The 27,380-nt window shown below is 37.7% G+C and overlaps 1 protein-coding gene across 4 annotated transcripts in view; it reads right to left on the bottom strand.

Annotated features, from left to right (window-relative positions):
• SEC22A (SEC22 homolog A, vesicle trafficking protein) overlaps nucleotides 1-26,920 on the bottom strand; it is a 72,943-nt gene extending 46,023 nt beyond the window's left edge. Inside the window, exons 1-5 of one of the 4 annotated variants that reach the window (XM_058555930.1) lie at nucleotides 26,589-26,836; nucleotides 23,616-23,793; nucleotides 20,415-20,615; nucleotides 9,634-9,797; nucleotides 8,269-8,463 (exon numbers count right to left, since the gene is read on the bottom strand). In XM_058555930.1, coding sequence (XP_058411913.1) covers nucleotides 8,269-8,463; nucleotides 9,634-9,797; nucleotides 20,415-20,596 — 541 coding nt within the window. In that variant the 5' untranslated portion in view covers nucleotides 20,597-20,615; nucleotides 23,616-23,793; nucleotides 26,589-26,836. Of the gene's footprint in view, nucleotides 1-8,268; nucleotides 8,464-9,633; nucleotides 9,798-20,414; nucleotides 20,616-23,615; nucleotides 24,246-26,588; nucleotides 26,837-26,878 lie in introns of those variants that run through there. The other 3 variants (XM_058555929.1, XM_058555927.1, XM_058555928.1) reach the window with 3 other exon arrangements.
• Nucleotides 26,921-27,380: the final 460 nt, after the last annotated feature.

Raw genomic sequence — 27,380 nt, 5'->3', positions numbered from 1 at the left:
TTTACAGGAAAAGTTTGCTGACTCTTGGCCTACAAAGATCTAATATATTGACACTCCAGAGAACATTATAGTGATCCACATTTTTTTTTTTTTTTTTAGTGATCCACTTTATTGATGACCTTATACTGATGGGACCTGAAGAAAAGATAGTATATGCCTTAGGTTAGATGTCTTGGGATGATACATGTATGCCAGAGAGTGGAAAATAATTACAAAATTATAGGACCTACCACCTCAGTCAAGTTTCTGGTGGTAAAGGTCTAGAGCCTGTTAGTAAAGACCAAGTTGATGCACCTTTCAACCCACACCACTAAGAAAAGATACACTGCTCGGTATGCCTTTCCACATTTCAAAAGCAACACTGCTAGATTTGGGTACGCTGCTCCAACATAAACATACTTTGAAGCTTATGAGGCTATTTCTTTTAGGAAAGATATTTGTTTGCTTCTGCTAGGATCTTTGAAGCATAGCACTCTGGAATCAGCTCAATCCAATTTTAGAAACCAATGATTCAAAACTAAGCTGCAGTCCCAATAAGAGCCTGTCTACTTCATAATTCTGTCTACCCATATTCCTAGGGTGCAGACACTCAAGGTCCTAACCCAAAGCTAGGGGGTTGCTCATGAGGTTCACCATCCTGGTGCTCTCTAATTCTTGTCTCCGTAGTGTCGAGCTGCTGTCAGCTGTTCCCTCCAGAATTGGTAAAAGCTTCAAGGGAAAAGTAGCTCCAAACATTGGGCTCATTTCCCTGGGCCTGCATCCTCCCGTTTCCTGGTAATTCTTAACAATCTTGTTGGATCTCCAAAGACTTCAGGAAGACTATATTTTAGATTAAATTCCACATTATATTAGATCTATATAGTCTCTAGAAAATATACATTCCATTTAGCTTTTCTACACATACTGAGTGAGACTATTGGTCTGAAATACCTACTCCATCACTATTGGAAGTGCAAGTCTTTAAAGTAATAACCCTCTTGTTTATTACTGATTTTTAAAATTGAAATATAATCCACACACAATAAAATTCATCCTTTTAAAGTGTACAATTCAAAAGTTTTTATTACATTCACAGTTGTGCAACCATCATCATTATCTAATTCCACAACATTTTCATCACCCCAAAAAGAAACCTCATAACCATTAGTAGTAGTCAGTTTCCCTCCAACTCCTGTCAACCACTAATCTGCTTTCTATCTCTATGGATTTGCCTATTCTGGACATTTTGTATAAATAAAATTATACATATATACCCTTTTGTATTTGGCTTCTTTCACTTAGCATAATGCTTTTAAGGTTCCTCCATGCTGTACTATGTATCAATACTTCATTCCTTTTTTATTGCTTAATCATATTCCATTGCATGGATATACCATTTTTGTGTACTCATTTGTCAGTTAATGAACATCTGGATTATTTCCACTTCTTAGCTGCTATGAACATTTATGTACACATTTTTGTGGTCATATGGTAACTCTATGCTTACCTTTTTGAAAAACTTCCAAACTACTTTCCAAAGCAGCTGCATCATTTTACAACCCTACCAGCGATATACGAGGGTTCCATTTTCTCCACATCCTTGCTAACACTTGCTTTTGTCTGTATTTTTTATTATAGCCATCCTAGTGGGTGTGAAGTGGCATCTCCTTATCATTTTGCTTTTCATTTAGCTAATGACTAATAATGTTGAGCATCTCTGTATGTGCTAATTAGCCAGTTGCACATTTTCTTGTAGGAATGCCTATTCAAATCCCCCCCCCCCTTTTTTTTTTGGTGAGGAAGATTAGCCCTGAGCTCACCTCTGTTGCCAATCCTCCTTTTTTTCCTGAGGAAGATTGGCCCTGGCCTAACATCTGTGCCCATCTCCCTCTATTTTATACACAGTACACCATCACAGCATGGCTTGATAAGCAGTGCACAGGTCTGTGCCTGGGATCTGAACCTGCGAACCTTAGGCTGCTGAAGTGGAGCGCCCGAACTTAACCACTACGCCACTGGCCGGCCCCCCCTCCCCATTTTTAAAATGGATTATTGTCTTTTTATTTTTGAGTTGTGTTATTTATATATTCTGGATACAAGTCTGTTAGAAGATATATGATTTGCAAATATTTTTCCACGTCTATGGATTGTCTTTTTAATTTCTTGATAGTGTCTTTTAAGAATAACAATTTTAATTTTGATGAAGTCCACCCTAATTTTTTCTTTTTTCACTGTGCTTTTGGTGTCAAATCTAAAAAACCATTGCCTGATACAAAGTTACAAAAATTCACACTTATGTTTTCTTCTAAGAGCTTTACAGTGCCAGCTGTTAAATTTAGGTCTTTGATCCACTTTAAGTTAGTTTTTATATATTTTGTCAGGTAGAGGTCCAACTTCATTCTTTTGCTTGTGGATATCCACTTGTTCCAGTATCATTTGTTAAAAAGACTGTTCTTTCACCATTGTCTTGGCATCCTTGTGATAAATGAATTGACTATAATGCAAGGGTTTATTTCTATACTCTCAATTCTATTCTGTTGATCTATATGTCTATCCTCAAACTAGAACTACATAATCTTGATTATGATCACCTAGCTTGGTAGTAAGTTTGGAAGTATGAATCCTCCAACTTTGTTCTTTTTTAAGATTATTTTGGCTATTCTTGGTCCCTTGCATTTCCACATGAATTTTAGGATCAGCTTGTCAATTTCTGCAAAAAATACAGCTGGAATTTTCATAGAGATTCCATTGAATCTGTACATCCATTTGAGGAGTACAGCCATCATAACAATATTGTCTTCTAATCCGTGAACATGGGACTACTTTCTATTAATTTATGTCGTCTTTAATTTCTTCCTATGTTTTGTAGTTTTCAGTGTATGGGATCTTCTTTCTTTTTAATTGCAAACAACACAAAGTCTAATCTTTCTTGTTTTGGCCAGTAGGTGCTAGGGTTTTCTTAATTTTCAGATTGTTCACAGAATATAAAACACAGCTGATTTATGTATATTAATTTCGTATTCTACAACCTTGTTAAACTCATTTATTAGCTCTAACAGTTTTTAGTGGATTCCTTAGGATTTTCTATATACAAGATCATGTCATATGTGAATAGAGTTATTTCATTTCTTCCTTTGCACTCTGGATGCCCTTTTTTTCTTCTCCTTGCTTAACTGCCCTATGCCCTGTCCAGTACAATGTTGAACAGAAGTAGCGAGAACAGACATCCTTGTCTTGTTCCTAATCTTAGGGGAAAGCATCTAGTCTTTCACCATTAAGTATGTTAGCTGTGGTTTTTTTGTAGATGTCCTTTATCAGGTTGAGGAAGTTCCTTTCTATTTCTAGTTTTTTGAGTGTTTTTATCACGAAAAGCTCAATAGATGAAAGGTTTCTTCATCTATTGAGATGATCACATGTTTTTTTATTCTTATTCTATTGATATTGTCTATTACATTAATTGATTTTCAGATGTTAAACCAACCTTGCATTCTGGGATAAATCTCACTTGGTCATGTTGTATAATTATTTTTATATTGGGCTGGATTTGGTTTGCTAGTATATTGTTGAGGATTTTAATGTCCATACTCATAAGCAATATTGGTCTGTACTTTTCTTGTCTTGTAATGTCTTTATTGGGTTTTGGTATAGGACAGTTATCCCAGTTTTGGCTAGGATAATACTGGCCTCAGAGAATTAGTTGAAAAGTGTTTCCTCTCTTCTATTTTTGGAACAGTTTGTAAAGAATTGGCTAATTCTTTAACGTTTGGTAAAATTCACCAATGAAGCCATTTGGGCCTGGGGTTTTCTTTGTGAGTGTTTTTTTTAAATTACTAATTCAATCTCTATACTTGTTACAGGTCTATTCAGATTATCTATTTTTTCTTGAGTCAGTTTCAGTAGTTTGTGTCTTTCTAGGAATTATTCCATTTCATCAAAGTTGTCTAATTCATTGGCATACAATTGTTCATAGTTTTCCTTTAAAATCCTTTTTTTCTGTAAAGTCAGTAAAAATGTCCCCTCTTTCATTTCTGATTCTAGTAATTTCTCTTTTTCTCTTGGTCAATCTAGCTAAAGGTTTGTCAATTTTGTTAATCTTTTCAAAGAACTAGTTGTTAGTTTCAATGATTTTTCTCTATTGTTTTCCTATTTTCTATTTGATTTTCATTTATTTCTGCCCTAATCTTTATTATTTCCTTCCTCCTGCTTGTTTAGGTTTAATGTGCTTTTCTTTCTCCCGTTTCTTTAGGTGGAGGAAAGTTAAGTTATTCATTTGAGATCTTTCTTCTTTTTTTTTTTGTGAAGAAGCTTGGCCATGAGCTAACACCTGTGCCAATCTTCCTCTATTTTGTATATGGGATGCCTTCACAGCATGGCTTGATGAGTGGTGCATCGGTCTGTGCCTGGAATCCGAACCTGTGAACCCCGGGCTGCTGAAGCAGAACGTGTGAACTTAACCACTATGCCACTGGGCTGGCCCTTTCTTTTTAAATACAGGTATTTATACCTATAAATTTTTCTCTAAGCACAGTTTAGCTGCACCTCATAAGTTTTGATATGTTGTATCTTTATCTTCATTCATCTCAAAGTATAAATTCTCCTTCTGATTTTTTCTTTGACCCATTCATTATTTAGGAGTGTATTGTTTAATTTCCACATATTTGTGAGTTTCCAAAATTTCTTTCTGTTATTAGTTTCTAATTTCATTTCACTGTGGTTACAGAATTTACTTTGTATTATTTCTATTCTTTTAAATTTATGAAGTGTTTTTCTTTTTTACGGCTTAGCATAAGATCTATCCTGGAGAATGTTCCACATGCACTTGAGAAAATGTATTTTCTGTTGTTGGAGTGTTCTATAGATGTTTGTTAGATCTAGTTGGCTTACGGTGTTGTTCAGATCTTCTATTTCCTTGTTTATCTTCTGCCTAGGTCTATCCATTATTGGAAGTTAGGTTTCAAGTCTTCAACTATTACTGTTTAATTTTCTATTTCTCCCTTCATTTATGGAAGGTTTTGCTTCATGTATTTTGGGGCTCTGTCATTAAATGTATATATGTTTATAATTGTTATACCTTAATAGATTGACTCTTTTATCATTATAAATGTCCTTCTTTGTCTCTAATAGCAATTTTTGCCTTAAAGTCCATTTTGTCTGATATCAGAATAGTCATTCCAGCTCTCTTTTGGCTGATGTTTGCATTATATATCTTTTTTTTTTTTTTTTTGGTGAGGAAGACTGGCCATGAGCTAACGTCCATTGCCAATCTTCCTCTTTTTTGCTGAGCAAGATTGCCCCTGAGCTAACATCTGTGCCCATCTTCCTCCATTTTGTATGTGGAATGCTGCCACAGCATGGCTTGATGAGCAATATGCAGACCCACACCCAGGATCCAGATCTGTGAACCCTGGACCACCGAAGTGGAACACGTGAACTTAACCACTATGCCAGGCCAGCTCCTTTATATCTTTTCTTTTCCTTTTCCTTTCAATCCATTTGTATCTTTGGGGGTTTTTTTTGTTTTTTAATCTACTCTTACAATCTCTGACTTTTGATTGGAATGTTTCAACCATTCACATTTTTAAAACCCATTCATATATAGCGTTATTATTGCTAAGTGGATTTACATCGGCCATTTTACTTACTTCTATATGTCTCATGCCTTTTTTTGCTCTATTCCTCCTTTATTACTATCATTTGCATTAAGTGAATATTTTATAGTGCAGCATTTTAATTTAAGACTTTCACTATTTTTTTAGTTTTTTGCTTAGCACTTGCTCTAGGACTTACCACACACATCTTATCAGAAACAGTTTCAGATTTATACTAACTTAATTCCAGCGAGCTATAGAAATATTACTCCTATATCACTCTATTCCCTTTCTCCCCTTTTTGTGGTGTTGTTGTTACACATATTACATTTATGAATGTTACAAACCCAAAAATACATTGTTATAACTATTACTTTACATAATTTTATGTCTTTTAAAGAAGCTAAGAGAAGAAAGAACAGAAACTATATTTTTATAGCTTTTGTTGATATTAATTTGTATCATTTCTGGCTTTCTTCATTTGTATCTGTGGATTCAAACTACCATCTGGAGTCGTTTCCTTAGCCCAATGCAGCTTTGCTCCCATCCACCTCCTTTGTGCTGTTATTAGAAAATATATTACATTTCTATATGTTACAGGCCAACAATACATTATATACGTTGTTTTGTATGATTGCTTTTTAAGTCACTTAACAGAAAAGAGATGAAGAAAAACACATTTTTACTGTCTTTCATAATTACTTTTACCACTGCTCTTTGATTTTTTTGATGTGGATTCAAATTACTGTCTGGGTCACCTGCTTTCAGCCTAAAGAACTTCTTTTAGTATTTCTTGTCAGGTGAGTCTACTAGCAACAAATTCTCTCATTTTCTGCTATCTGCATATGTCTTTATTTCACCTTCATTTTTGAAAGATAGCTTTGCTGGATATAGGATTCTTCATTGACAATTTTTTTTCCCCCTCAGGCATTTTGAACATGTTATCCCACTGCCTTCTAGTCTCCATTGTTTCTATTGAAAAGTCAGCTGTTAATCTTATTGGCGTTCCCTTGCAAGTTCCCTTGTTTTTCTCTTGCTGCTTTCAAGATTTTTCTCCTTGTCTTTGTCTTTCAACATTTTTAATAGGATTCATCTATTTGTGGATCTCTTATATGTATCCTATTTGGAGTTCATTGAGCTTCTGGAGGAGTAGATTAATGTTTTTGAGTAAATTTGGCAACTTTTCAGCCATTATTTCTTCAAATACTTTTTCTGCTCCTTTCTCTTCTCTCCTCTGGTTCTCCCATCACATGTATGTTGATATGTTTAATGGCATCCCACACTTTTCTGAGGTTCTGTTCATTTTTTTTCATTCTTTTTTTCTCTCTGCTCTCTGCACTACATAATCTCTATTGATCTGTCTTCAAGTTTACTAACTTTTTTTCCTGCCAATTCAAATCTACTGTTGATCCCGACTAATAAATTTTTCATTTCAGTTGTATTTTTCAATTCCAGAATTTCCACTTGGTTCTTTTTCTTTATAATTTCTATCTCTTTATTGATATTGTCTATTTGATGTGACATCATCATCATACCTTCCTTACTTCTTTAATCATGGTTTCCTTTAGTTCTTTGAACATAATTATAATGGCTCCTTTGAAGTCTTTGTCTGTTAAATTTGACATCTGGTCACTCTCACAGGCAGTTTCTATTGCCTGTTTTTCTGCTAGTATATGGATTATACTTTCCTTTTCCTCTGCATGTCTTGTAATTTTTTGTTGGAAACTGGACATTTTAAATAACATATTTTAACAACTCTGAGTATTGGTCTACCTCCTCTCCCCCAAGACTTGTTATTGTTATTTGTTTCTTTACTTGTTTCCTGACTGACTGGATTATTTTAGTGAAATCTGCTTCCTCCTTTCTCCCATAATTTGTATTAATCAAACCAAATATAAAGTGTTGTATTCAGTCCTGAATGCCACATTTGAAGAATACTAACAAACTAAAGCATATACAGAAGAAGCTTCCAGGGCAGGGAGGGTTTCAAAATGCCATAGACAAAAAGGCTAAGGGAACTGAGGATATTTTATATAAAATCGATCAGACTAATAGGATAGCAAGGACACAGAGTTTCTGGCTTCAAAGCCTGAAATGCTATTCTGGTACAGTTGAAGAGAGGGAGGAAGAGGTCACAGAACTTAGACAAACAGGTAGACATTACAGGGAACTCAAATATATAAGGAAAAATTTTTTAAACAGGCAATTCAACAATGACATATGCTACTTTATAAAATACTGAGGTTTCCATTTTTAAGCAGAAGTTTTCAACCTGTCACAACTGTTGACGACAGTATCCCTTCTTTGGGAGGAGACGTTTGATTAGATGATCACATTTTCTGTGACAGTCAAGAAGCCTGGCCTTGAATGTAGCCATTTTGACATAATGCAAAACACTTTATATGCCTATAAACATATATTACAAATAAACTATTATTCATTTCTAGAAAAATGTGTACAAAGCAATGTTTCTTAAATGTTTCACTAGCAAAGAGTTTCTCTGAGACTGCCGTCTAAAAGATTTTCCTGATTAGTCACATATCTGGTAGATCACTGTATAAATTATTGGGACAAAGGATCACTTTGAACTTCTTCTCTCATGCACTTCCTTCAAAATATTAGAATAAAGTAATTATTTTCAAGAGTTCCTCAGTTCTTACAAAAGACTTTTTTAATGAAATAATTGAGATCCAGAACTCACCAGAAGAAATCTTACCAGCACCTTTATAGTCAACAGAAAATGCAGATGTGACTCCATTGGCTGACCCGAGTTCACACATGGAAATTTGATAAGGGGGTCTCAGCTTGATTTCCGTCTGCATGTCAGACAGATTTATCTTTGTTGAAAGAGACCTGGGATTATTATATCGCTGCTTGGTCCTCTGAATGAAGTTATCTATGTAAAATAAAAAAAATTTCCTTACATTCATTTGTTAATTAAATCATTTGAGAGTGTGATGTTTACGGACAGCAAATTTTTCAGATCAACAGTTTACTTTGTTATCCAAAACTGCTCAATTTGTCATAGAATGTTCTAATGTTATTTGTGTTTAATGGTTAATATACCATGGAGTCATCAGTTTTTCACTCTAGAAGTTATACTCCAGAAATTTGTAATTGTAAATAAACTGAAGATTTAACACTACATGACTGTAGAAATATTTTCATGATTATATCCATTACAAGGAATTGCTTTGAACTTCTCCAAAAAAACAAAAACAGCTTTCTTTAACTTTAAACCAAAGTCTTAATTTTTATGGGTATTCATATCTCATATAATATTAAGTCTGTCTTATTTACCAGTTGTAATTACATAAGAACATACACTGTAAATTGCTTGTTCTTATAAACCTGCTTTCTTATTTACTGCTTACACCATTAGAATATATATTTTAAAGAATGTAATGAAATCAATAAAAGACATTTCCTAAATATCTTCCAAGATCTTTCCTAAATAGCTTCCAATTTTATTTTCACTATTTACCACTTGGTTTTACTTTTTTTCTTTCCTTCTACATCAGGAATCAAGCAAACTAATGCCCACAGGCTAAATCTAGCCTGTTGCTTTTGTAAATAAAGTTTTATTAGAACATAACTACACTCATTCATTTACGTATTGCCTAAGGCTGCTTTCAAGCTACAATGGCAGGACTGAGTAGTTGTGACAGAGACCATATGGTCCTTAAAGCCTAAAATATCTATTATCTGGTCCTTTCCAGCAAATGTTTGCTAACCTCTGTTCTACATTAAGCAGACTATAAAAGATTACCACATAAACACAAAACTCTGAATCTGGCTTATAAATTTCTCTTGAGAAATTGTCCTCCAGGATTAATTCTTTGGGCCAATAATCACAATCCCCTCCGCAGCTCAAACACAATTTTTTCTAACAGGCATCTAAATGAAGAAGTTACCATAATTTATAGGCCATTTGTCAAATTACTCTATCAAAAGCAAGGTAGCAGACTTTTCTGAGTTTTCCCTCTGCCTGTCAGTATTAGACAAAAAATCGCTTACACCTGGATGGAGACACGATAATAAAAAGGAAAAAAAATCAGGGCCTTACCAAATTCAATGAAACAGTATGGTCTGACAGCAGTATTTGTCTTCATCATGTTATAAGCAGTAATGAACTCCTTCTGAAGCTCATCCAGGAAAGAGAAGGCCAGAACATTTGGGTAATTTTCAGTGCACAACATCATGTAGCTCACTCCCAGAGAGCTAATAAAACTACAGTGTAAAAAACATCAGTTTTAAAATTTCAAATTAAATAAAGGTAATTTGTTGCTTCACAAGACTGGTTCTATACACCACAAACTGCTGCTATAATGGCAATGAAGATATTAACATTTATTATATATTCTAGCAAAAAAATTTAAAAAACCAAAATATAATACTATTTTCAGTTGCAGTTTAAAAATAGTAGACAAAAAATGGAATGGTACTACAGAAGGACACACACTATGGTTTTAATACTTCAGTTGTATATCACTTGGGGTAGAAAGCAGGGGAAAGAACACACAAAAATATAAGGGTAATAGACAGCTTAAAGTTTAACCCTCCAAACTAGTGGAACTTAATCCTGTTTGAATCAAGAACTCTTTAGAGATTCTGATGAAAGTTATGGACACTCTCCCCAGAAAGATGTCCAAACAACACAGAACTTGGCACAGAATTTCAGGCTGGTTACTGACCTCTTGAAGTCATCCACTGACCCCAGAATCACACTTCACATAATAATGAATTATGAACCATTGGGGAAAAAAAGAGGAATGTATAAGTTCATAACAAAAACAAATAAAATAAAAAGGTGAAAAAGGAGGACTCTTGCTTATAGCAGAATGTTGAGTGCCGACTGGTAAATGTGGAGGTAGTGCTAGAATTGGAAAAATCAGCATTTTGCAACCAACATAGTAAAGACTGGATCAAGCAAGGACAATCAATGGATGTTAAATGTAAGTGGAAATTTTGATAGGAGCAGGAAATTTTGCATGGTTTTAAAATGTCTTCGCACGGATTGCTTATTGGTTGTGTGGGAAATATATTTATTATATAGTAGAAACTAGACAACACCTTGAGCAGGTACTCTAACATCAGTAATGAGGGGCGGATGGACTTCCTGTGCCTCCAGATGTGATATCCTCAGAAAGACATATCAGCTATGTAGTATTCTGGCCCAGAATGCATAATCTAAATCTCATCATGAAGGAACATCAGAACGATCAACATTCTATTTAAAAAAAGAGGACGGAGCTGTATTCTTTAAAAATCTCAATGCTGTAAAAAAGAAATAAAGGCAGTGGAAATGTTTCCGATCAAAGGAGGCTAAAGAGACATTACTAAATGCAATACCTAACCCTAGTCTGGATCCTGTGCCAGAGAGGGGGGAAAAATGCTATAAAGGACATTCCTGGGTTAATTGACAAAAACAGAAAACAGGCAAATTAGATGAAAGTATGGTATCAATATTAAATTTACTAGAACTGATAACTGTACTACAGTTAAGTAAGAGACTATCCCTAATCTTAGAAAATACCCTTTGAAGGAGTTAGAAGCATTAAGAAGCAGAGCTGGTACAAACTTAGTTCTAACTCTAAAGCCCACATTCTTTCCACAACACACCACCAACCTCCTATGGTATAGATAAACCAATTATGTCTTAATTCACCAAAATTGTATCACTTCTTCCAAGCCATAAATCAATCTCTATTTTTTCCCCTAATCAAGAACAATGAAACTTGGGGATTTTGGAAGCTGCATCAAAAGGATATTCTGGAAATCCTGCCAACTCCTCCACTTCATCTTGTGCAACTCTACTCCTTCCTCTCCACATTCCAGCCACACTAGTCTTATTTCAGATCCTCAAGAATACCAACCCCGCTCCCAGTCCTCCAACTCTCAATCTGAGAAGCTTCACAAATTCAGTCTAACCCACTTGTAATGCTCCCAACCCCACCTCTGCCATGCTGCTAATTCTGACCTGGTTAACTCCTACTCATCCTTCAGTTCTTTAGATTTAAAGTCCCTCCCAGGGCACACAATCTAAATTGATCCAACCCCCAATGGTTATATTATAGCAGCTGTTATTTTTCTTCATGTAAGTAACCCAATTAGTAATTACATATTTATGTGCACATTTGTCGTATGTCTCTCTCACGAATATCTATGCTCTATGAGAGCAGGGAGGATTTCTGTATGGTTCGCCATTGTATTCTTAGCACCTAGAATATTTTGCTGTCTAGTACACAATAAGTGCTCAATGAATTAGTGAATAAATGAGTGCAAAGATGGCATCATTCATTTACTCATTTATATACTAATGTGTTGAGTACACTGCACACAGATAATTGTACAGCCCAGTGGTATCTACACAAAATATCTACACAGAGCAGAAGTTCCATAAATACTTGATTAAATGACAGAAGAGAGTAGAACTTTATTCTGCTCTTCCAGTCACTCTTCCAGAAAGCTTTAGGGTTCAGGCCAGTGAGTCTTTAACATCCCCCTACTTTAAAGAGAGGGAGGGGCTGGCCCCATGGCCTGGCGGTTGAGTGCTCGCGCTCCGCTGCTGGCGGCCCAGGTTCGGATCCCGGGCACGCACCGACGCGCCACTTCTCCGGCCATGCTGAGGCCGCATCCCACATACAGCAATTGGAAGGATGTGCAACTATGACATACAACTATCTACTAGGGCTTTGGGGGAAAAATAAATAAATAAAAAAATTTTTTTTAATTTTAAAGAGAGGGATATTCTCAGGGACCATGTAGAATTACTCACCTCTGCAGTGAGGACCTCAAGATGGCTATCAAGATCTAATAGGTTATGTCTGCTCTCCTTTTATCACAATCATTACTAATCCTCACACACCCAAAAAAGTCCTCCTTTCTCCACCATGAGCACAATTTTTAAATTGCCATTGTTTTCTTTCTACTTTATTCTAATTTCCTTTTCCTTTTTTATTTCCCTTCCACTTCTGGGCTTTGGTACCATTGGGGTTTGGTCTTTATAACTACTGCCTTTCTTCTGGTCAAGGAATTTATCCAACCTCATTACAACTTTGGTTCCTGTCCATGGCACAGACACTAGGAACTTCTTTAGGTCCTTCCAGGATCAAGTTTGTCTTGAACAGGTAAGGCTGGCAGAAGTTCAAACTCCAGATAAGTGGGATTTATCCCTTTCCATCACTTCACTAAAAAGCTAATTCTATCATGTATCTAAGCAGGTGATACTTCAAGTGATTCTTAAACTCCAACAGAATGAATAAGTGATTTTAGACATTAAACTTTTCCTGGTATCTAATTTTATTTATAAACTGTCAAAGAAATTTTACACATCACCAATTAAACACTGACATTATTGAGACAATTCTGGCCTGCTACACTAAACTAAGTAAATAGTGAAAGCAGTGATCTTCCCCACAGTAAATAACAGAGCACCTAGCATATGTCTAGCATTCTACTCTACAGGCTCTGATGTCAAAGACAAGTCCTTGCCTGCCAGGCTCATGCAATACAGAATTGAGAATGCATTTAAAACAATGGTACGATATATAAAACAAGATTAAAAAACAGTGCATTTCTAGCACGCCAAGTGATAAAGTATATAGGAAACTATCAGTTGCGAAGGATATGATATTTGTATTACATATAATTTTCATCTGCAATTGTACCATTACACATAGAAAATCTGCTTATCCTTTGCGGCCATGTTTGCCCAGTGAATAGCTTTCCTTGGTGAAGAAAAGTTCTCTAGTAGGACACGCCATCTCTAATCTACTGTTAAAATTGCTAAGTATAAGAAAAATACTATTTAGCCAGCCTTGATGGCCTAGTAGTTAAGGTTAAGCACGCTTCACTTCAGCGGCACAGGTTCAGTTCCCGGGCGCAGACCACACCATTCGTCTGTCAGTAGCCATGCTGTGGTGGTGGCTCACATGGGAGAACTAGAAGGACTTAACAACTAGAATACACAACTAGGTACTGGGACTTTGGGGAGGAAAAAAAAGGTTTAAAGAAAAATGCTATTTTCAAAATAGAACCTTCCACACTGAATTCCATTCTCTAAAACAAAGCGTTTAAACTTTTAAATAAAAAAAAAAGGCTGACATTATGAAAACGAGTACATCTGATGGATTTTATTGTCACCAAACACATCTAATAGGAAACAAGGTGAAAACAAGACGTTATCATCAATGGGACAGTAAGGAGACAGGAACCAGAAAGAGAACTCAGTAACACTGAGGGTCCACCATGTGCAGCATTCTACCAGGAACTTCCGATTCTCTCACTTATTCCTCTCTTATGTGGCCAACTTTCAATTACCCTCCAATGGTGAAGAGCTAAATCATGAATAAATTATCTCATGAATAAAAGACCCATTTAGTCACTAATTTTAACCTCATTAAATAAGAAAATAATTACCAATATGCAATGTGCCAGGTGATAGCAACTTATAACAGTAAGCTAAAGGAGAATCTAAGATGACTTTAAGTGGCCAAAGGTGATTACACCATCGGAGCCTTGCAGAAAACACAGAGCAAGCAAAATTTGCCTTTGACATCCTTTATTTCCTTTTCTGCAGAGGTCATCTATCTCCTGATTCACCCCTTCCCACAAACCCTAACACTTTCACACCCCAGAGAATGAAGATCCTGACTTTTTATATAACCAATCATAGGTAATCCCTAATTTACCTAGTTGGTTGTATTCCAGAAGTTTATTGCACCTAGAACTCATTTTCCCAAAGAAACTGTATTGTTAGAGTAATTAGGTTCCTAGACCAGTTCATAAGAGCCTATTTAACATATACGCTGCCGAAAAGCTGCAGATTTTACCACAATAAACAGCAGACAAGTACTATGATGCTAGTAATGAGACAAAACTGCAAAGTAGGATACAAGTTGTTTGGTAGCTATTGGTAGGTTGCATTCCCCTGCCACACCCCCTCACCACCAAACACCTCGTCTCCAACCAGACAATGCTGTCTCATCAATTTCAGACTTCACATATATTCTGTTCCTCATTATTTCTCAACCAAAAAAGGGGGCAGGGTTAGTTTCACTTAACTCTCTTCCCTGGTTAATTTCTCTCTCCATAAAAAGAGAAAAGAATTAGGAGAATTAGGAATGCACCCTGTCAAGAAAGAAGTTAAGGGTAAAGGGAGTCAACCCCCTCTTCTACCAGAGGGCAATGTGAATGCCGAAGCCAAAAGACTGTGGTTCAGATACACCATTTATTAGCTTTGTGACTCTGAACGAGTTCTTTACATCCCTAAGTCTCAGCTTCCTCATCTGTGAAATAGGGATGGTAGTACTATAAAAGCTATCTGCCCAGCATCCCTTCTCTCCTTCTCTTGGGGAAGTTATCTCCAACCCCACTACCTATTCTATACAGCTTTGGTAAAGCTGCCTGTCCAAGGGCCTGGCCAACTAAGAGTACCTCAGCCCTCTGACCACAATGTTAGTCCAGAAATGGGCCACGACACAGCGAGGCCAATTAAACTCCTTTTCTTGAAACATGGAGGGAGAGGGGTTGCTCAGCCGGAATGAAGTAAGCCTAGAGCTGCCTGAACACTGTTTTCCAATATGTGGAGAATACCTACCCACAAAAGGAGAAAGACTGGAGAATGAGAGCAAGATTCCTGATAAGAACATCTGAGTCCTTGGCTGCAGCCAACTCGGAAGCTGGCCTACCCTTCACAATACCTTTTTTTTGCTTAAGCTAGTGTGAGTTGTGTTTTTGCCTTGGGCAATGGGAAAGAGCTCTATTTATTAGCCATTCACAGGGCTGTTGCAAAATTTAATGAAATGTAAGTCAAGTGCCTGGCAATTGCAGGTACTTAACAACTGGGTCATTGTTGAAGTTGTTACTCCTGTAATCAGAAAATATCACTAAAGAGTGAAAGGAAAGCACTGCCAGAAACCAAAACCAGAAGGCAGCTAAGTCTAAAATAGCCTTCCTGGCTGGAGGTAGAGTTTGGAGACAAATATGGAGAAAGTGAACGTTTAGGTAAGGAGAGAATCTATGAGGCTCACAGCCATTATCTGACTTCAAATAAATTTGCAGTGAAAGAACTAAGGAACTTTATTTTTTGCACTAAAATTTACAATAGAGTATGAGTGATCTCCTGAAGGGGTTTGTCTTTTCATAAGACCAGTGTCTCAATGTTTAGAGATATCAAAATGTACAACTATGATTTTTAAATCCCCAAAACCAATCTCAAAGTTTTAAGGTCTCATAGGAGACAACTTAATTTTCATATGGTTCATAATTATTGCTTTAGTCATTGTTCTTTCCTAAGTAGTGACATAAGTTTATATATTAAACATTTATTACAATTTAAGGAAAGTATTCTTCAACATATGAAACAGATGAATTCCTTAAAATATTATACAGAGAAAACTGTAATATCATATGTAATGTGAAAAGAAATTACAGAACTGGATTATGCCCCCTGCCCCAGTTGATAAACCAATCTGAAGCATTTTGGAGAAAATGCAGATTTAACTCCATGGCACTCTGAATACTGCCATACCCCCAAACCAACCATCCCTCATTTAGCAGCTACTATGATATGTGCAAGGCCTTGTGCCAGCACAAGCCATGCTCCACAAAATGTGCTCCATGAGCTGAACTGAAGTATTTAGACACTACAATCTGATGAAGTCCATCATCTTGCCAATACACCGGGGCAGAAAATTAAAGGAATTTCCTCAATTTTAAATATTACTCTCCTAATTTTTTTCTCAAAACTCTGGTCTTCCTCTACCTATTCAACTAGAATCTAATGTGAGGTACTATCTGATTTAGCACATAATTAAACACTTGGTTACTTTGTTTCATTCTCAGTGGTATTCTACAAAGAGCATCTCAATTTCTATACAAATTTGAAAACCACAATGCTAAGAGATGAAGAGTCAAAAATAATATAAGCCAGGGAAGATCAATTATCTCAACGAGTTACAACTAGTTATAGAAAAAGGATACAGAAATAAAAATAAATTAAAAATAAGAAAAAATAAATGATGAAAAAGTCAAACAAGTTCTACAGGTGATCTGTGAAGAGATTAAGATCATTAGAGAAACAAAATAATAGCAATGAAGAAGGAGGTTATTCAAAAGAAGTAGGCTATAAGCAAGGCTTTGAAGAAAGAGAAACATTTAGAAACACGGCTACCAGCAGACAGGCAGCCTGGTGCCAGTTTCAAGCTGCGCTATGACACCACTACTGTAGATCTGTGAGTCCTATCTGGCAAACTCATGGCAGTTAGAAAAAGAGGTGTCACATGAAAATCTTAAATAAGTCAAGTAACACACATAAATTCCCAATTTTGTATATTTCAGTCTAAATTTATTATCATATAGCATAAAAATCTCAATAAACCAGAAATCAACTAACAAGACTTCTAATCAATGATAGAAAACATACAACAGTCAGGTTCTTGTCAGGAACTAGAATTAAAAATTCTGTTGTTCGATCCTTCTTTAAAACTTGGCTATAAAAATAATATGCATAAAGGCTTTTCTATAAGTGGTTCTGAAGAGCACATAATCTCTTTATTCCTTTAGACATTTCTAAATTGTATTCTTAGATTAGGCCAGATTAGACTGCTGTCAATTCATCCCACTCCTAAACTCTCTCATAAAATTGCTTTTTTCATCATGCCATTTACTTAAACTAAGGAATATTATAAGAAAAATCATAAAAAGCTCCTTTTTATGGCTGCTGGAAGAATGCTATCCAAATGCTGTCCCTCTTTATGTACATCAGGTCTCAGTAAGTTGAAAAACAATGTTTTTTATCCAATGGACACTGTGAATCCTATAAGTGATCCAATATTCCCCTTTGTTTTGGCCAAAAGGAAGCTGAGAGCAATATCTGTAGCCCTTTTCTAACAAATTAACCAACTGTGTAGCTTGCATCTCCAGAAGGTAACATAACTTCAGTTTATTATTCTCCTATCTTGACTTTTTTCCTTCACATCATTCTCTTACCTGTACTCTGGAATTATTTTTTTGTAAATTGCCTCACATCCTTTGCAGAATAAGATGGGAAGTAAAAAAATAATACAAAATCTAGAATTCACAACAAACAGAATTGGAAAGGGCTTAAAATTTTACTACATTCTACTCTACTTTTAAGAGAATAAGGTAGGGAAACAAAAAACACTTGCAAAAAAGCGTTTTGTTTTTTTTAAAGTCCATGATTATCTGCCAGAATTAATATACCTTCAAGCCAATCTTCTGTAACATTGACATCTGTCTACAGCACTACATAATAACAACTGAAACTCAGAATAATGACCCAGGCACTTTATAAAAGAGACTTTTAAATAATATAGTAAAACGTTTCAAGTTTTTTCTCCAAAAAATGGAAGTAGGCTAAGCTATCATTTTAGATATATGTTAACCATCACTACCATGACATTTTCCAGTTAAACCCTCAGAAAACTCAGTTAAAGATAACATCATCTTACTACTACCCAGGTGATCCAAGTAATTACACACATTCTCTAAGGTTCTATTCTGGACCTCTCAGAAACTCTGTGGGCATTTCTACCCTCGCAGTTTCACCTTCTATGTGAATGATTCCAAAATCTCTATCCCACCTCGACTGGACTGCCTTGTCACAACCTCAATTAAAATGCTCAAAACAGAGCTTTATCTTCCTCTTCTTCCTCACCCCTCGTAAGCAACCATTTCCAAAGACACCATTCTGTCCAATCCAAGGCTTCAGTGATCTTTGTCCCTTCTGTCTATCTCTGGTATTCCATCTCATCAGGCTTAACTGTTTGTTCTTTTGAAGTGTCTTTGTGGTTGGCATTTTCTTTTCCATTTGCACTTGTATTTTACTAGTTCAGGCCCTAACTATAAGCTGACCTCTCTCCTCTCAGACTTTCCATTTCACCCTATATTCTACTGTCTAGAATAGTACTGCACTGAATAGAAAACTACCGCATTGTTTTTTTATCAAGTCACTTCCCTCACACTTGCAGTAACAGCTTCTTATGATCTACTATATCAATGTGACATCCCTCACTCTGAACTTTCAGGAAAATCCAGGATCTGGTCCCACACTAATTATCTCACATCTCCCATAACTATCCCTAAATCACCATTCATTACACCAGGCCAAGCAGGTTAAAGCACCCAACATGCCAAAACACATTCTTTATTATTCTGTCTCTCCTCCCTACACCTGGAATGCCCTCCTCTCTGCTTAGCCAAATCTTACTAATTCTTCAGGATATAGCTCATGTCTCATCTCAATGAGGAAGCTCTCTCCTTATTACATCCCATGTGGACTTTGTCCTTATCTGATTTCCTACTGTATGCACAATTAGTATCAAACTGCTCAGGAGTTAATTGTTCTCTAATTGTTTCATGTGCATGCTCTCCAAGGTGGTCTTATCTATTCCCACGGTTTTAATTACAAACTGTAAGTTGACCCCCAAATCTAAATCTCTATACTTGTCCTTCTTCACTAAACTTCAGACTTATACATCCAGCTACCTACCTGACAGTGCCTCTTTGATATCTAATGGGCATCTCAGACTTAACAAGTCCAAATAGAACTCATGATTTTTACCAATGAAATACTTATCCTCCAATCTTGCTCATTTCAGCCCCATTATCATCCAGTTCCTCAGGCCAAAAATCAAGAGGTGACTCTTGACTCTTCTCTTTCCCTCACATCCCACTTAAATCCATTAAGAAGATTTGTTGGTGTTACTCCCACAATACAACCCAAATCCAACCACTTCTCATCATTATCATCCTTGTTCAAGTTATAAGCATCACCTCTACCTGAACTTCTCTAAGAGTCTCCTAAATGATCTCTTCCACTCTTTCTCCCTTAGAGACCATTCTTCATAGAGCAGCCAGGATGATCTACTGAAAGCCAAAATTAGACTACAGAACTCTCCAGTTTTAAAACTCTCCAATGGCTTCCTATTGCATTAGACTCAATCTAAACTCCTTACCACAGCCTAGAAGGCCCTACATAACCCATCCCATTCCTATCCTTCCCACCTCACCTTTTGCCACTCTACTGACTGTCCTATTGCTTCAGCATTTCTGGTTTTCTTTCCATTCTTGATCTGTATCGAAGGCCTGCTGCACTGGCTGTTACCTCCACATTGCTCTTCATCCACAGCACCCTTCATATGACTGCCTTCTTTCTTATCTTTTAGGTCTCTGCTTAAATGTCACTCTGTCAGAGAGGCCCTTCACCACCATAAAGTCACTCTATTCTATCAATAGTTTCACTTTCTTTCTTTCTTTTTTTTTTTGTGGCACAGATGTTAGCTCAGAGCCAATCTTCCTCTATTTTTATACGTGGGATGCCACCACAGCATGGCTTGATGAGCGGTGCGTAGGTTCGCGCCTGGGATCCGAACCTGTGAACCCTGGGCTGCCGAAGTGGAGCGCACAAACTTAACCACTACACCATTGGGCCAGCCCCTCACTTTCTTTATATACAATAAATAGCAATGAATGCTTAAGTTCTTTGAAGGCAGGTATCATGTAACATTTTTTATATTTCCCATTACCGTCTTCCTGGGCATATAAGAACACCAATAAATACCTAGTGAGCAACTTATAAGATGGAATATCTGTGATCTGCAAAACTATAAAATTTTCTAAAGCAAGACATAAACACAGAGAAACTGCAAAAAGGGTGATGACATGATGACCATTATTTAGTGTAAGTTCATAACCACATGACTCGACGTAAACAAGTTTTCCTAAGCTAATCAAGCACTAATTTCTATTGCAACCACTGAAATTTCATTAAAATGACAACCACTAAGCAAGTGGTTCAAATGGAGCAAACTGAAGTCTTACTTAATGTTATAATGTCCAGTTTTCAGTGTACATCTATCAGGAAGCTGAGCAAGTTTCCTCGAGAGCATTTTAAAATACTTTCTGCATTCCTGCATGCCTGTGCCTTGTTCATAGTCAGTAGAAGCAGAAAGCGGCAGTCCATCTCTGACACGAATGACTGAGGCAGATAAAATCATAGACATTTCAATCGACAGAGAAGACCTAAAATAAAATGAACAATTTGGGTTAGATAAAAAAATTAAAGCCAAAGCTTTGCACTAAACATAGTGCAAAAATATTTAACTTACTAATAATCAAAGATGTGCTATTTAAAATAATGATATACTATGCTTTCCTTAACAAATGAGCTTTTAAAAAAATAATGCTTCTTTCTGGTATTCTCATAAGTCTATGGGGAAGTAAATATTGGAATAAACACCATTCTCAAAAATTTGGCATTATTTAACAACAGTTTAAAAGTATTTATGCCCTTTGACCAGAATAAATTTAAGTATATAACCCTATCCTAAGGAAAGTTATCAGACTCAGACAAAATTTTAAACAGAAAAACATTCTTTCACAGAAATAACTGAAAACAACCTAAACATTCAACAATAGGGAGACTGCTAAATAAATTATAGAACACCCATATGATGGAATATAATGCAGAAACTAAAAGTTATGTTTGTGAAAAATAGTTTAATAATGTGGTAAATATGTTAGGTAAGAAAAAAGCAGATAAAAACTACAAATGTTGTCCATAAAGACAAAGAGAGAAAAAAGAGAGGGATAAATGGAGAAACAGATATCAGAAGGAAACATGCCAAAATAAGAATAATGCTTATCTCCAGGAAAGAGTATGATGAATGACTGTTATCATTTCATAATTTCCTAAATGTTCATAATATTCCACAAGGGGCATATATTACTTTTATAATCAGAAAAAATATTATTTAAAATAAATCTTAAAGTAAAGGAACACTTGTTTTAGAATTGTTCTCAATCTTTTCTACCAGAAAGTAAATCATAATGGCCTCTTTTATTATATTCTGATCATGGTTTACAAAAATAGATAAAAGGAGGGGCCGGCCCGGTGGCACAAGCGGTTAAGTGCGCGCGCTCCGCTGCGGCGGCCCGGGGTTCGCTGGTTCGGATCCCGGGCACGCACCGACGCACTGCTTGGTAAGCCATGCTGTGGCGGCGTCCCATATAAAGTGGAGGAGGATGGGGACAGATGTTAGCCCAGGGCCGTCTTCCTCAGCAAAAAAAGAGGAGGATTGGCGGATGTTAGCTCAGGGCTGATCTCCTCACAAAAAAAAAAAAAAAAAAAAAAAAAAATAGATAAAAGGACTACATAGGCCTGGATCTAAAAGAAATCAGATAAACAGTCAAATTTCGATATAAAAAAAATTCAGTTCTTAAATTTTAGCTTGTATAAAAACCACTGGAAGTTTGGTTAAGAAATGCAGGTTTCTGGGCGCACTTTGAAAAAATTCTGATCCACAGATTGTGGGGTGACGCTTGAGAATCTTCCATTTTTAACGAATTTCCCAGGTAACTACTATGCTTATTGCCTAACGATCATTCTTCGAAAAACATTGAATTAAAACATGTTCACAGTCTAGAATTAAGCGATGTCTTTTGTGCCAGGCCATCAGAGCACAATGTCACTGAATGCTTCTCCTTCACTAGCAGTAGGAGCAACTGGCGAAAAAAGAAAAATTTCATAGGCTTTTTTTCAAAATATTGTATTTCACAGACTAAATTAATCTTTACTTGCCCAGTTGAACCAGGTCAATGTTTGCATCAGTAATACATCAAAAAATGCCACAGAAAACCAATTGGTACCCAGTTTGGAAATCAGTAGTCCCTAGTTTTCATTGCTGTGTGAAGTCAAAATCTCACTGCCCATTCAAGATAGTAACTGACTAACAATAAAAATTAACCCAAATAATAAAGCTAATTCATTAAATTTACTCCCCTCCTTTTCCTCTTTTCATGAGGAAATGAGAGGAATAGCTAGGTATTAATATGTCATTACCCTTTAATATTTTTCCCTTCCATTTTTTAAAAGGAAAAAAACCCAGCAGGAATTAAATTAGCCTTTACCATAATGGAATCTTCGAAGTAAAGGTCCAACATGACATATATGAATCATCTTTTTTTCTATTCAACCAGTTTCTTTTCTCTTCTATAAGCAGTAGCAACAGAAAGCTGGGATCCCTCAAAGTATAATATCTATACTATAAACCCTTTTAAAAACTGTTACCATGTTTTATTTATTAAACCACAATTGTAACATTTAGCCTAACTGTAAGAAAGAAAACGTCTTTAAGCATTTATTATTTAAATATACCCTTCAGCATCTATTATTTAAATGTAAAATTTTTGTCTTTCCAGAAGCATACTGCAACACAATGACCACTCTGGGAACTAACATGAGGGGCAAGGTTGTGACTTAGAGTTTCCAAACATCCATATTCTTCTATTTAAAAGTAGACTGCATTCTTTTATGCCTGATCTTTTTAGGATTCCAACAGAAATATCAGGAATCATCTTTATTATAGAGTGCCAACTTTCATAAAGTCTTCCAAGCTGCTCTTTTTTATGACCTGAAAGAAACAAGGATATGATTCATACTTCCTAAAACATATACTAGAAAAGAATACCAACTTGTAAGTTCCATTCGTTTAACAAACATTTACTGAGTATGTACTGTATGCCAGGGACTATGCCAGACATTAGAAATACACAGTTCCTACCATCAAGAAGCATCAGTCCAGAATTAAAGAAATTCAAATGAAAAGAGCAAACAATGCAAGGTGTGTTGCCCACCACTTTGCTAACTGGAAAACTACACCGAGTCAAACTTGCTTTTCAGGTATGTCTAATACACACCTTTAGGCTTGTAACCAAAAGCACAACACAGCAGTGATATTCCCTGTCAAAATTCTTAAAAGGTTGTCAGAGATCTGTTTCTATTTATCAGTTTCTATTTAACTCTTTTCTGAGGAGAAAGAGTTAAATCTCTTCCTCCAGATTCATTTGACCCAGCATCCAACAGTAAACTAGCAAAAGAAACTGAGATGACTGTCCAAGGAACAACACCAGGCTTAACTAATTTGCAGACAGACTTTAGGTGCCTTAGGATAAGCAACCTCTCCTCTATCAACTCAACATAAATTTACAACTAAATATACCCCTCCTTTTTTTTCTTCTGACCTTGGATTCTTAATGTTGTTCCTTAAAAAAAAAAGACTCCAATCTTATCCGGACTATGCTAGTAGACAAAGGAATCCACACCAAGGCCAAGCTAGGGTTAGCGTATCCAGAGAATCTAGGCAAGGTGGTGGTTGGGAAAACCAAGGAAGAGCCAGTGGCAAACAAGCGGTTAAAACACCTGCATGGAAGATTTAGGAGAAGTAGTAGTTTTATCAGGGTCATAGATACATTTTTAGGCCACTGGCCCATTTTTCCTCACCTTTAACACTGAAAAAATATTACATATGCCTTTAGACAGCAGCAGAAAACTCATAGGGAATCTTAATACTGGCCTGTATATCCTTTCCCCAATGGCAACAGCCAGAGGAAAAAGCCCAAACTAGAATCTAGGTAGGTCTGAGTAAACATTTATCTAAAGGCTGAGGAAAATAAACTCCCACAATGCCTAACTACTATAGCAGTGGTTAGCAACCTTTTAGACCCAAAACTAGATACTGACCTCTCTTCTTCAGAACCTTGTGGGGTAATGACCGTGAGCCCAAAGTACCAGGAAGGCACTCTCTCAAAAAGTAATAAACAAAACTCAACATACAAGTATCTTTTATATCTACTTTCCAGCAAGAGGCTTTCATAAATGCCTCTTTCAAGATAAAAACATTTCATATTGGGTTAATCACCTATATTTATTTTAGTTCATTATTTCCCAAACTTCAGCCATCCAAGTACCATTTTCAGAATTCTTACCACATCTGCATCCCACCTGTACTATTATTTACCTAATATAGGTCTTTCAGTTGACTTATTTTTTTGCCTTATCCTTAGCAACAGTATCTGTGAAATCAGTTTTGAGGTGTTAAGTTGTCCTCTTCATTTAAATTAAAACAAATAGAAGACTTTTTTTGTTTCTTTCAAATGTGTATATGTGAAAATTTTTGGAGAATCTTTTTTTTAAATGTTCATCTGCTCATCATTCAAATTGTCTTGCATATCTGATGGTACCAAAGTTTGGGAAACACTATCTTGGTATGTATCACTTTATTAAAAGTGCCAGCTGAGATCTGTGGGAACTGGGAACGGGGGCGAGTATTTGAGGAGAAAGCTATACTAACTGTGATGCAAGAATGAGTGAAAGGGAAGACGTTACACAGCACAGGTTAGCAAGAAGGCACTTTGGAGACAGCACCAGTACCAAGGACAGCCAGAGTTTATTCTGCAGCTTTGCCTGGGCCCCCACCTCACCAGCAGCCTTTGATAGTCCTATTACAGGTGCTTGTACTGCACAGTCTGTGTAAGACCTCAGGCTCCAGAGTAGATTATACCCACATCTACGAACAGGGCCCCCAACACATGCACAAATGTGTCTCACCCCAACGTGTGTGCAGCACCTCATAGTCTACAAACAGTGAGGTAGCTATAACCTCCATTTTACAGATGAGAAAACTGAGGCCCCCTTTTTCAATATCACCCTGCTAATATACAGCAGAACTGGTGCTTAAACCTAAGCCTCTTGTATCTCTACATCACTGGGCTATATCAGTCTCCTAAAACCAACAAGGGGCAAGAACTCAGTGATACAGAAACTATCTAGCTACGCATTTTGAAATAATGATAAAAGATCAGCTTACATTTTCTTTAAGAGGCAGTATAGTATAGTAGTTAATAGGATGGATTCTGGAGCCAGATTGCCTGGGCTCAAAAACTGGCTCCATGAGGTACTGTGTAAGCTTGGGCAAGCTTTGCCTTTCTAAACTCAATTTCCTCACGGGTAAAATGTGGCTACTAACAGTATCTACCTCATAGGGACATGTAAAGAACCTGAAACACTGCCTAGCAGACTAAAAGTGCAATATTAAGTGTTTGCTGCTATTATTATTTATTGACTGCCCTCTATTTACCAGGCAATTTATACACATTAACCTCACTTAAGCCTTCCAATAAATAACCTGTGAGGTAGGTATTATCAGTCCTATTATACCTTTGAAGAAATTCAAGCTCAGAAAGGTTAAGCAATTTATTCAAACCCTAAACTAGCAAGTGGCAGATTTAAACTCAGGCCTAACTCTACCCACTCAAAGAGAACATTGCCTCTCAATATATCCAAGCTTCTTATTCAACTACATAGAGAGGAAGGTCACAGGCACCCCCTTCATAAGACCTGGGCTTCTTTCATACACCAATATAAAATATACTTAGATTTTTAAAAGTCGGTCATACACAAAAAAAAGCGCGCTAAACTGATATTACGGTTCTCAACATAGTAAATGCCCAGATGTCCCATTAACTTACGACAAGGTCACAGATGTCAGACTCAAATACTGACCTACAACTTTCATATCCCAGAAATTGTAGATACTGTTTAAGGTACTGCCTAATTCCTTATAATCTCAGCTCTGAGCAAATGCCAGTACCGCGGAATGGGATTCAGAGAGTTTTTAAAAGTGGCTGTTCCAGCTGTTAGCGGGGATCCCAACATCTCCCTCAGGGGCCTGACACTATAGCCCCGGGCTTTGCCTCGGCTGGACAGGCATGGGAGGGGCCGGTTCTCAAGTTCCCCAACTAAGGAGCAGGAGACAAGTCCAAAGCTGTTTCCACTGGCAGAGACTCAAGCTGGCTGGGGTTCGGTCTCCTATTTCGGAGCCATCTTCCACCTTTCAAGCCAATTGCTCAGGTCTCCTTTACGCCACATCGTTCCCCAAGTGCCATTAACAGGGCCTCAAGAGGTTCCGTGAGCCAACGCGGCCAAACCTCGGCTCCATGCCCGTTCCATCCCTACAAAACGCAAAGCCAACCACTGGTTCAAATCCCACCCTGCTGAAAAGAAATAGGAAATGCCACGTCAAACTCTCTGGGCCACCTAAGCAGCCCAGGTGGTCACCGTGTTTCTGACACCCGGGGCCAGGGAACGGCCCCCACCGCTGGCAGCCCAGAGTGACTGTCCCTCCCCCTCAGGCCCCCTGCCGGGCTGCCCCCTACCCAGGGCAGGTCAGCCGAGGAGCAACCGCCGCCCGCGCGGCCCCCACAGGCCGCTCACGACGGAGGTGACGAGGTCCCCGCAACCCTGCCCCTCCAGGGCTCCGCGGCTCCAACCACACCCGGCTCCCGCCCCCACGGCACGGGCTTGGCTCCTGCCCGGGGTGGGTCTGTAGTCGCGAGGGCGAGCGCCGGGGCCGTGGCAGGAGGCAGGAGACCGAGAGGAGCGGCCGGCCACGGTTCGAGCGACCCTGAGAAGCGAGGAACGAGGACTGGGAGGGGCAGAGCCGTACCTGTCGAGCCGGGACCCGCCGCTCCGGGTGACGCGGCCCGCGCTGCATTGTGGGCCCGGGGAGTGGCCTTTCCGCGGGGCAGCCCCGCGTCCAACGTGGCTGGCGCCCGGCGGAACCAAGCCCCGCCCACGTCCCTCGGCTCGCCCAGGCCAATCAGGTTCTGTGGGAAGCACACACTGCCACGCCCCCTCCCCGCGCCCGAGGTAGTCCCGCCCCCTGCAGGAGACAAGAGCAGCCTCTCAGGGCACCTGCGTCAAGAGATTGCAAAATCCTCTGGTGACAGTCTCTGTGCTTTGCCTCAGAAATAAGGCTAAACTCTGCCGCCTGCCACCAGTATCTGGAGGCAGTTTGTCTCACACGCGGCCCTACAGCAAACACTTATCCAGGGAGCAGGGGGCAAAAGCCCCCTTTGAGTGAGCAAGAAAAGGACCTGCCCCATCTACCACCCCACGCAAGGAGGCACCTGACCTTGGCAGAGAAGTGCCAGATGCTGGCCCTGCAG

Source organism: Diceros bicornis, chromosome 15, assembly GCF_020826845.1.
Source record: "Diceros bicornis minor isolate mBicDic1 chromosome 15, mDicBic1.mat.cur, whole genome shotgun sequence".
NCBI classification, from domain to species: Eukaryota; Metazoa; Chordata; class Mammalia; order Perissodactyla; family Rhinocerotidae; genus Diceros; species Diceros bicornis.
Note: the sequence above shows the minus strand (reverse complement) of the source record. Positions and strands in the feature narration are given on the sequence as shown.